At 36.5% G+C, this 12,609-nt stretch overlaps 1 protein-coding gene across 1 annotated transcript in view; it reads right to left on the bottom strand.

Moving 5' to 3' along the window:
* LOC131521508 (B-cell receptor CD22-like) overlaps window positions 1-12,361 on the bottom strand; it is a 29,020-nt gene extending 16,659 nt beyond the window's left edge. Inside the window, exons 1-3 of the mRNA XM_058746333.1 lie at window positions 12,295-12,361; window positions 2,998-3,345; window positions 1,473-1,721 (exon numbers count right to left, since the gene is read on the bottom strand). Coding sequence (XP_058602316.1) covers window positions 1,473-1,721; window positions 2,998-3,345; window positions 12,295-12,355 — 658 coding nt within the window. The 5' untranslated portion in view covers window positions 12,356-12,361. The remainder of the gene's footprint in view (window positions 1-1,472; window positions 1,722-2,997; window positions 3,346-12,294) is intronic.
* Between the last annotated feature and the right edge of the window lie 248 nt (window positions 12,362-12,609).

Raw genomic sequence — 12,609 nt, 5'->3', positions numbered from 1 at the left:
TTCCTGTTGATATGCCAGTTAACATTTGCAACACTAATATGTTAATAACAGTGAATATGCAAATTTACTCTTTGCCAGAAGTTGGCGCTTGTGGAACATCAGAATTATAGCTGTTAATAAAACTAAAAACTACATTATTACAGGCAGTATTCAAAGATAATATGAAAAGGTATCATTTAAACACCAATAATTAAACAAAATATTCATTATTCAGCATAAGCAGATCAAAACTATCACTTGGTTAAGTTGGCATAAATGAGGGCTATTTGGTAATTGCTAACTGTGTTTTATTTTGAAACACGCAGTGTTCATGTTTAATTAATTTAATCATAGCAATTTAAAGTTTAATTATCAGATTTAAGCAATAGTATGATTCCTATTTTTCCGTCCCCATATTTAAAACCTCCTGATATTAAAACTGAGATGTTGAAGCAGCACCTCTGATGAAACACAGTGACTGAATCTAAACCTTCACCTGACACTCAGATTAGCCTATATCCACGTATGTGTACGTTACTGAAATCGCTATGACAGAACGCTAGTTGTCCGGTTCCTTTCATATAGCAGGAATCACCGAAAATGCTGTTGCGAGTCCTTAAAATACATGAGTGTTTCTACAAATTTTTTTTTTTTTTAATGAGCAGCTCATTCATAAATCTGTACGATCTTACATTCATGCTGTGGAAATACAAGCGGAATACAGAAAACAACAAGCGCAGCACTGAAAATAGGCAGATGTACACAAGGTCTATAGAATGCTGTTCACACTGCTGCAAACTCCCATACAAATAATTATTTGAAAAATATAATTTTCTTTTAGCCAGTAGGCCCCTCCCCAGTGTAGGCCCCTGGGCTTCAGCCCCTTGAAGCCCATTCGTTAATGCGTGCCTGGACACACCTAAACAGAATGACACTATCAACATAACAAGGGATACGGGCAAAAGGAAAACAAGTTCAAATTAACACAAACCATGACAAACATCATATTTAGTGTATATGATTATATTAATTGAAATCATAATGGAAGCTACTTTATTATTGGGACATTACTTGTACTTGAAATTATAGCCCCTACACCTACTCCTAACCCTACCCGATAAACACTTTATTCCCACTATTAAATATACTTTAGGTATGTTCTTTTTTCACTTTTTATTATTATTATTTATGAATACATATCCAAGCTGAAATGTTAAAGGGAAATGAAGAAGAATGAGTTTGTAATAAAGCAGATTTGAAGCTGACATCACCCGCCTTACTCTCCACACTACTGCTCCTGTTATCAGATGGGTTTTTGTCATTTTGTCTGACTCAATCAGACATTGGTGGGCAGAGTTAGTGTAAATAGCTTCAGATAATTTTTCTGTTGTTGCATCATTTGAATATCAGTTCGTATTGGTTTATTTCATAATGAAGAGATTATGCTGTCAGTATCCTCTGGAATTTATGCAGTGCTTAAAATTCAGACTTACATGTCACATTGAGCTTCATGGCAGGTGATGTGAGATTGTGTCCATATACAGCACAGCTATATCTGCCTGCATCCTCTCTTCTGACTGACTGCAGCAGGAGTTGATTGTTTCTGTCTCTTCTCTCAGTTAATGGCTGTGAGTTTCTGTACCAGATGAATGTTGCTCCGTCAGTCAGAGCGCAGCTGCTTTTACATGTCAGACGGACTGAATCTCCCTCTGTCACTCTCTCAGGAGACTCCACCTGAAGATCTGAACACAACACACACATTGGGCCTCATTTACAAAACGAACGTACTATTTGGTTGTATGTTTGTTTCTACACAAAAGTAGGAATTTTCAATGTGGACATGAGTGCTGGCTACGATCAAATCTCACGTCACATCTCACACAAATCTCACACAAGCAAGTTTCTGAGTTAGCCTGAACATGCATGCAACATAGTAAATCTGGCGGAGAATTGAATAATGATGGCATTTCGTTCATTTAGATTATTTCCCTGACCGACAACCGAAGCTCATTAGTCAATAATTAACCAGTAAGATTAGAATGTCTATAAACGCTAGACATACTTAACAGAAATCAAGTATATAAAATGAATAAAATAAATAGGACTACACAACATATATTTCTCTTAAACAATTAACAGATTAACGAGAGAGAGAGAGAGAGAGAAAACTGTATAGGCAATGCTTGTTTTGTGACACTCTTACTACATTTTATTTATTTTCTTTATATTGCTTTATATTTATTTTATTAAATCCAACTGATCATGCAGGCACCTCACTCACACACACAACATATCAGTTCTACTGTTTCTAACTTGACATTTCAGCCATTCTTAATCAAACTAAAATTTAGTAAAACAATTTGTAATAAAAATTACACTCCTCAATTTAAAAAAGAGAGAGTTAAATAAATGAATTATTAGCTTGACATTTTTTTATGCTGTTAATAATTAATGCCGCTGTCGTAGCCTAATTTGTTATTTTATAGTTTAATACATAATTTTAGCGCTACTTATTTTTCATGTCCTGAATACCGTTTTTTTTTTTTTTTTTTGTGGTGTGAGGGGAACTAAAATAGACTATATAGTGTTTGTAATGTTTGTAAATTTCTTTATTATATACATATATATTAATATACAGTAATTGTTTGCAATTACAATGTTAACAGGTGTTTATGGAGTAAGATCAGTTTCTCTTTCATGATATTACTTCCTCTTTTTGGCCGGGTCACATTTCTATGTGTTGTAAACTCTAGGGGCAAGGCTTCAAAATAAGGATGTTTTAGGGGGAATAATATTCAAATGATGATTGTTTTCAACCGTCACATTCATCAATGTGTGATCATTCATATGGTGGGATTGGTGACATACGAATGTTTCATGAATCACATGTGAACTCGTCATAAGTTGATCTGCGCACTTGTTTCTACGTTAGATTGATAAATGAGGTACATTATCTATGTCCTACACTGATTATTCAACATAATGTACAGAAGAAGAGCTCAACCTTATGAAAGTCACCTGTGACAGCAAGAGTCACTCCAGGTTTACCAATCCATTTGCCATCAGGTTTGTCAGCTGTGAATCTGAAATAGTACTCGTGTGCATCTTTCTGTGTCACATGACTCAGTCTGATGGTGCAGTTCTGCTGTTTATCTCCCAGATACTGAAGCCTCTGACTGTATTCAGGGTCCTCGGATAGATCTGGATGCTCTTCATCCACTTTTATAGGGTTTTTGGTCCAGAACGTTGTCATTATCTGATGTCCAGTAGGGTATGTATAAGTACAGTTCATTATCACTGAGGAGTCCTTTAGTGCACAGATGTGTGAAGGACTGTAACTCACACCCCAACCAGCAATAGAAACCCCTGAATCACAGAAATAAAAATAATGATAAGGTTTTGTGAGTTACACTGGGTCATGAGAACTCAGGATAGCAGTTTCAGTTTAATGCCAGAGGTGTAGTCAAGACCAAACCCTCCAAGGAGACCATTCAAGAACCACACAGCAAAGTTCTCAGAGATAAAAGTATTGATCAGTGTTTATATGAGTCCACACTCAGAGTGTTCAGTAACACTGAAGCAGTGTTGAAGATAATGAGATAATTAAGTGATTAATTAAGTACTGATTTAACATTAGTGATGAACACCTGCTGAGGAAAAGAGAAACAACAAGAACAGAAACAAGAGAAACACAATAACTACTATGAGGCGCCACGTAGGATTTAAATCAAACTTCGCTTATCAATACACACATAAAACACGTGCATATACACCTATAAATTACTCGCATATACATGTATACTATTGGATGTTCAAAATATATATATGAAATACACGTGCACACTAATATGAAATCCATACCAATACATATTATGTTAGTAATGAATGCATATACACTTGTGAATAACTTGCGTATACATATAAACTTGACGCATGCATACACCTATAGACACTCGCTTATACATATAAACTCGATCCATGCATATACACCCACAACAACACACGCACATACATATAAACTCGCTGCATGCACACACACCTATACATACTCGCATATATATATAAATTGATCCATGCATATTAGTCCATGGGCCAAGCCAGAATTTGGTACCACCTAAGGTGGCAAAATCTCTTTGGTACCAGTTTGTTTGTAGAGTCCATATAAGTACTTTGAAATATGGTAACCATTTCAAATGAGTAGCTTTACTAATCTTTTGGGACAATCATTATTTTAGCCATTATCGTCCTACAGTATCTGCACAGCAGGTTTGTATGAAGTCTATTGTAAGAGGTAGCCATACATCCTATATGTTGTTTTTTCAGGACAGTCAGGGCTATCCAGATCTGACATAATTTGACATGATATTTGTTGTATACATTTTATATTAGCCTTCACATTAAATAAAACAATTTTTTGCATCTATTAAATTGTTATATTTGTATATCTATCTCAAAATATATTGATGTTAGGGGGGATATACTTTGTTGCACAGACTAACACATAACATAATTGGAAATGGCTAGTCCTGATGCTATTTTTAACACCTCATATTTAAATGTTCCTTGTTCTTGATATACCGGTATTTCTGTTATTTTCAATGTACATCACAGAATAGAGAAGTATGGCAGAACAAAGTGCAAGTGTTACAGTCAGAGTGTTTAATACACTGTTCGGATGATGATTCTAACCTTGTGGCACCTATGAATATACAGGTGCATCTCAATAAATTATAATGTCATGGAAAAGTTCATTTATTTCAGTAATTCAACTCAAATTGTGAAACTCGTGTATTAAATCAATTCAATGCACACAGACTGAAGTAGTTTAAGTCTTTGGTTCTTTTAATTGTGATGATTTTGGCTCACATTTAACAAATCTCAACAAATTAGAATACTTCATAAGACGAATAAAAAAAAAAAAACATTTTTAGTGAATTGTTGGCCTTCTGGAAAGTATGTTAATTTACTGCATGTGTACTCAATACTTGGTAGGGGCTCCTTTTGCTTTAATTACTGCCTCAATTCGGCGTTGCATGGAGGTGATCAGTTTGTGGCACTGCTGAGGTGGTATGGAAGCCCAGGTTTCTTTGATAGCGGCCTTCAGCTCATCTGCATTGTTGGATCTGGTGTCTCTCATCTTCCTCTTGACAATACCCCATAGATTCTCTATGGGGTTCAGGTCAGGCGAGTTTGCTGGCCAGTCAAGCACAGTAACACCATGGTCATTGAACCAGCTTTTGGTACCTTTGGCAGTGTGGGCAGGTGCCAAGTCCTGCTGGAAAATGAAATCAGCATCTCCATAAAGCTTGTCAATAGAAGGAAGCATGAAGTGCTCTAAAATGTCCTGGTTGATGGCTGCGTTGACTGTGGACTTCAGAAAACACAGTGGACCAACACCAGCAGATGACATGGCAGCCCAAATCATTACAGACTGTGGAAACTTCGCACTGGACTTCAAGAAATATGGATTCTGTGCCTCTCCAGTCTTCCTCCAGACTCTGGGACCTTGATTTTCAAATGAAATGCAAAATTTACTTTCATCTGAAAAGAGGACTTTGGACCACTGAGCAACAGTCAGTTCTTTTTCTCCACAGCCCAGGTAAGATGCTTCTGACGTTGTCTCTGGTTCAGAAGTGGCTTGGTAGCCCTTTTCCTGAAGACGTCTGAGCGTGGTGACTCTTGATGCACTGACTCCAGCTGCAGTTCACTCCTTGTGAAGCTCTCACAAGCGTTTGAATCAGCTTTGCTTGACAGTATTCTCAAGCTTGTAGTCATCCCTGTTGCTTGTGCACCTTTTCCTACCCAAATTATTCCTTCCAGTCAACTTTGCATTTAATATGCTTTGATACAGCACTCTGTAAACAGCCACACCTTTCAGTAACGACCTTCTGTGACTTACCCTCTTTGTGGAGGGCGTCAATGTTCGTCTTCTGGATCATTGCCAAGTCAGCAGTCTTCTCCATTATTGTGGTTTCAAAGAACAAGAGATACCCGGAATTTATACTGTAGGGATGGTCATTTATTGAAACTCAAATGTAAATATTCTAATATTTTGAGATACTTATTTTTGACTTTCATGAGCTGTAAGCTCTAATCATCAAAATTAAAACAAAAAAAAAAACATTTGAAATGTTTTACTTTACATGCAATGAATCTAAAATATATGAAAGTTTCACTTTTTGAAATAACTTACAAGAAAAAAATTAACTTTTTCACAACATTCTAATTTATTGAGATGCACCTGTAGATTCATGGAACATACTACTCAGAGCAGCTAAAATAAGAGGCTACAGCCCCATCCTTGATCTTGCTAAAGACCTACCTGAAGGTAGCATACCATCAGTATTGTATCACAGGAAATGTCATAGCATTTTCACTATGAAGAAACTGCACTCCTACATCTCTAGTGGAGTTTCTTCAGATACTCCTAACAGGTTCATTCATTTACAATGCAGGAGAGTGCAGAAATGTGCAAGCTACAAACCTGCAGCAATCAGAGGGAGGAGGAGGAGGAGGAGGATACTGATGTCATGAAACTAGTTGAATGTGATGATGATGACGATGATGATGAATAAACAGAAACAGTTTGCAATGACCAAATAAGCTCATGAACAAGGTAGAATTATGTTGCTTTTCTTTGTATGACATGCTCTGTTCAAATAAAGTTACAAGATATTTTCATTATCTGGCTCAACGGTTAGTGTCATTGAACTTAGTGTCATTGAAGGCTGATTTTTGTGACAAATCTACCACTAACAAAAGGTTATCATGTTGTAATATCATCTAGAGATATGGACTTAAAAAAAAAATCAAACTAGAATTTGCCACCTTGGGTGGTACCAATTAGTGAAAAATGTGGCCTGGGCCCATGGACTATATACACCTATAAACACTCGCACCTACATATAAACTCGATGTGCGCACACACCCATAAAACACTCGCGCAAACATACAAAATAAAATTCACAAACATATACAATTCCGATAAGAAAGACGCATGCTTTAGTTGTGTATATACAAGTGATTTCATATGTGGATGTGCGTGAACTTTTCAGTGCAAATGGAAGGCATTTCAGTATAAAAGGAAGCAGCAGCACTTCCGGCGGCATCTCTAGATGCCGGGACATTTGAAAATGCTTAACATGGCTTAATGCATGTTTTTAAAAGACCAAACTCAATAAACACATTATTAATAAAGCATACAATGTATACGCGTAAAGCCTTTTCCTCCCATAATACACTTAACCTGGTTTAAGGCGTCAGTTTATGGGCGTCGGGAGCAAAATAAATGTGGGTGGGCTCCCCCAGAAAAAAAAAAAAAATTACTGCAGTATATGCCATTTTCTGTAGTCTGGTGCCTTTTAAATAACGGAGTGTCTACACAAAGTGCAAATAGGCCGCCTTGTCGGTAGGGGTTATTTACCTCTGCTCACTATCGTAACAATATTACAAAAGACAGCTATTACTATGAAATTCCGGTGGTGTAAGTGGTAAAGCATGTACCACAGTGTTTTTGACGCGAGAGACCCGAGGTCGCATCCGCCTTTCACCGAAACCGTTCGTCTCCCTTTTCACATCTCTTATTGCATCGGAAAGGCATTTGTTTTCAATAAAAATAAAAATGAAGGAAATAATCTAAAAGTTTAAATAAAGTATCGGGTAGGGTTAGGTGTATCCATGGGCGTAACCACCATATACTTTGTTTGGAAATATATTGGAAAAATACCAATCTGTCCCCCCCAATAATAGGCCTAGTATATTGTAATATGTGACATATGGTATGCCCTCCTTTAATGAACCCTGGTTGTAGCCTAGTGGATCTGTTATTTCCGATTTACTTTCAATTTAGGAAAAACAAAGGAAACAAAACTGTGTGACCACCCCCCCTCGATTGTACACTTGGTTGAGCCCGTAAACGCCGGCTTGCGGCATCGTTTGAAAAAACCGCTCAGTCCGACTGTAACTGGTGCTTAAATGAAATTAAGGTAGGAGCTAACAGAAAGAAGCAGGACGAACAGGCGGACATTCGCCTTTTTTTTTCAGACGGTAACAGAGGCGCGGGAAGTGGGGGTGCTGAGGGTGCTGCAGCACCCCCTGTTTTTTTCTGTGGGCAACTGTTTAATTGTTGGGAATAAAAAATAAAAAGAAAATCGGAGTGTCTAAGTGCCAATATCCATGTTGTTGACAGAGGCTATTTACACTAATTCCACCCACAAACGTATTATTGGGATAGTCAAATTAGCAAAAGATGGTTATCATTCGTTAGATTAAGTGGCGCAGATGGTAAAGCGTGTTACGCTTCTTTTCGGGGTTCGAATCTGCCTTTTGGCGAACTTTTTTTCTCCCTTTTTAAATTTCAAATCACATCAGAAAAGCATTTATTTTCCAATAAAAATGAAGTAAATAATCAAAACGTTGAACATAAAGTATCGGGTAGGTGTAGGGAGGGCTTTTGTCCTAATAATTTTAAATAAAATTGAAAAATTACACTCAATAAGTTATTGCATACTATTTTATAATGTATTACAATGCAGAGGTGCAGATAAGTGCCACTATTTGCAACAAGTAATGTTTAATGGGGGTTCACATTTGGACCCCCCAATATCTATACCATGGTTACGCCCTTGGGTGTATCTGAGCAGATGCTTTGTTTACTTTGCTGTACGTGTCTCGGTAGTGCAGCAGGCGCCAGTAACTAGTGAAAACACGGAATGGAGTTTCATTTATTTGGACTCTGAATGAGCCAAGTGCAATAGATTTGAGGAAGCAGCAGTGTTCAAGGCTGTAGCTAAATTAAGTTTAATTTATTAGGGCATTCGTCATGTCACGTGGAATGGATTTGACTGACGGCGCTCTGAAAAGTGCACAGATATGGGTGGGGCCAATATCGGTCTTCAAAAGTGGGTGGGTACTGTCCCACCCACATACAATGGTTCCGACGCCCATAAACACATTATTAATAAAATCAAACTATGTACTATGTTATTGCGTTTGGTATTTTAAAAACACTGTTTTAATGCATTAAGCCATTTTTAAAATGTCCAGTCATCTGGAGATTTGCCTAGTGGGCAAACTGACTGAATACATTTGAATATATTTTGCCAATATCTCACCTTAGTAGGGGTGTGCCCGAAGCGAATACCTTATTCGGAAAGGCACGGATAATGGATAATTTATCCGAATAACAGAAAAAATATTGAACAGCACTACATTACTGAGGTCTGCGGTTGTTAAGATTTGTGCAGTAATAATGGCTAGTACTGCTTTGGTCGCGTTTGACACAGTTTCGTACAGATAATATCATGGTGATCATTGTTGTTTGTTTAACGAATGTGGTCTCCTCCGCAATAAACTATCCGTGCGCTCCTTTTTTGATTGCTGCTGTCAGTGCCGGCGAAGCAGTGTTGCCAGATATTGCTACAAAAAACAAACAAAACCAAGCCCCTGAAAAATGCACCAAAGTAAGTTTAAATCTTGTATTTTGCAAATAGGATACAGAATCTCTAACCTCAACCTTCATCTTCCCACTTTATTAATGCCCTAATTACTTTATTAAGGCTGTTACATTAAGTATTAAAACGAGTCCAGCGATGCTTATAATAACTACATCTGGCAACATGGCGGAGCGGCGCAGAGGCTGCACTTGCGCCAAGCTCCTTCACTCCTGCGTTTCAACGGTTTCAGCCACATGAATTTATTCAGCGACATGATTTTAAAATAATTTTTAATATGTTTTCAAATTTTATTTTTGAACATGAAACATTTAAGGAGGTCTGGACCTTATAGCTGGCTAGTGCCTGTGTAAAGTGAATGAGTGTAAACTACAGCCTATATGAATTAAATGAGCGCAAATCAATAGCCGTGTTGGAGTCTATGCGCGTCTCTCAGAAATCAGAGCTTTGTCTGGAGTTATATCAACTCGACAAAAAATATCCTAAAAACGGTCTTCATACCTTTTCGAAATCCAACTGTAAAAACGCATTACATTAGCTCTTTTCGTGAATGGCATTACATTTAATTATACAAGACGAATAATGTTTGATCAAGGCTTTTGGAGGGTCCCAATGATTTGTTGCACTCTGTTGATAAAAAACTATTTGTCTGTAAATGATCACAGACTCCCGCAACACATGGTCTCTTAAGTTACTTCAAGTTCAAGCGAGCTTTATTGTCATTCTGCTATGAGAACTGAACACTTTTCATTTCTATTTTTTTTTTCAGCTTCTTTTTTTTCTATTAGTGCTCTTATTTAAGATTGTGGATGTTTGTCTCTTGACAAATTTGTACACAAAGTTTCACTTGAAACCAAGAAGAATAAAGTTATTTTTCTTTTTTGATCAACATTTTCTGTAGTTTTAAAGAGAAGATATTTACAAAGTTATAATTATAATAAAAAAGAAGACTTTATTTAGTTATACAAGGCATATTTGTTAAATGAAAACTACGAATCGAACAGATTTGCATTTAAAGTGATATTTTCATGTAATTTAATTAACTTCCGGTTTAAGCCACGCCCACTTCCGGATCCATCCGAATACAAATACAGATACAGATAATTTTGAGATTGTCACAAATACAGATACAGATACAAATAATGGCTCCGCTGCACACCTACACCTTAGACAATACTTCCAATATTTCCCTTACTGTACGTACAGTACACAATAATTTTACATGAAAAATTGGACTTACATTTATTATTTAAATAGGCCTAATTGTGTACTATACATCTATGAAGGGATGTATTGGCAAAAAACTCACTGTAAATCACTATATAAGTAATACAAGCTTTACAGTTTGACAATGTGTTATTTTAAAAGTAATTTTAATTAAAAATACATCGGACGTCAGTGGAATTTTCAGACGGTTCCTTAACCATCAAGCACAATAGCGCTTCAAAACTTTCTCCAGTTTAAATTTACTGCTACAATATACGTTTTTTAATATTTTTTCATGTCATTAAATATTTTTTCATGATATTATAATTTTTTTCCAAAACCGCCAAACTCAATACACCCATTATTAATAAATCATACTATACTGTACATAGTTTGATTTTATTAATAATGTGTTTACTGAGTTTGGCATTTTAAAAACACTGTCTTAAGGCATTAAGCCAGGTTAAGCGTATTATGTGAGGAAAAGGCTTTACGCGAAATTAAACGTGTTACGTTCTTATTCTGGACTCATCTGCTTGTCTATACATCGTATGCTTTATTAATAATGTGTTTATTGAGTTTGGTCTTTTAAAAACATGCATTAAGCCATGTTAAGCATTTTGAAATGTCCCGGCATCTGGAAATACCGCCGGAAGTGCCGCTGCTTCCTTTTACACTGAAATGCCTTCCGTTTACACTGAAAAGTTCACGCACATCCACATATGAAATCACTTGCATATACACAACTAAAGCATGCGTCTTTCTTATCGGAATTGTATACGTTTGTGAATTTTATTTTGTATGTTTGCGCGAGTGTTTTATGGGTGTGTGCGCACATCGAGTTTATATGTATGTGCGAGTGTTTATAGGTGTATATGCATGGATCAAGTTTATATGTATATGCGAGTATGTATAGGTGTGTGTGCATGCAGCGAGTTTATATGTATGTGCGTGTGTTGTTGTGGGTGTATATGCATGGATCGAGTTTATATGTATGTGCGAGTGTTTATAGGTGTATGCATGCATCAAGTTTATATGTATACGCAAGTATATTCCTTAGATGAAATCAACTGAAATAAAAAAACAAATACATTAAATGTCAAGATCTCAGCATAGGATGATTAAACAACTCCACAAACAGCATTATCAGCTGCATGCATTAATAACCAGATTGACTTGATTTCTCTCAGACATATACACAAGATCTTATTGAGAACTAACAGAGGTTTAGATGTTCATGTATTTTATGTTACCATTATGGTGATTAGTGTTTATGGCTATTGATGGTCTTGGTCTTGGTCTTGATCTTTGTCTAGGAGGACTGGTCTTGATTATATGTCTGTATAATACCACAGACTTCCAAAACACAGAATGTAAAACAAAAAATCAAAATGGTGAAAGCAACCACTAGGGGTTCCACTAGGGGTCAGTGTTAATCTATGGTTCAGGAACATTTCAGCACTGTAAAGCCTTGAAACAGATTTCATAATAAAGGCTTCTGCAAATGCTGAAATATCTTGTACGATCAAAGTAAAAAGATAAGTGGAGGGTGATGAAGGAGAGCAGAAATTATATATTGTGCAAATAATGAAATATAAATAATTACTCTGAAAAGTGAATATAGAGCAAAGTGTTGCTGTAAACATAAGAGACTCACCGTAAATCATGAGTAGAAAGATCAGAGAAAGAGGAGGAGCCATTCTGACTGACATCACCATAGTAACACCTACAACAACCAATAAACAATCAGTGACTGTACCTACAATTAATATGAGCCCTATATCTTTCACACATTCAGATATCTTATCATACATTACTATTATTATTATTATTTAATTTTGATCCATGAGCTCCATGGGTATTTATGGGCAGTTGTGGCTTAATGGTTAGAGAGTCTGACTTGTAACTCAAAGCTTGTGGGTCTCAGTACTGACATGAAATGTAGATGAGGGTAGTAAGTGAACAGTACTCT

Source organism: Onychostoma macrolepis, chromosome 01, assembly GCF_012432095.1.
Source record: "Onychostoma macrolepis isolate SWU-2019 chromosome 01, ASM1243209v1, whole genome shotgun sequence".
NCBI lineage: Eukaryota > Metazoa > Chordata > Actinopteri > Cypriniformes > Cyprinidae > Onychostoma > Onychostoma macrolepis.
Note: the sequence above shows the minus strand (reverse complement) of the source record. Positions and strands in the feature narration are given on the sequence as shown.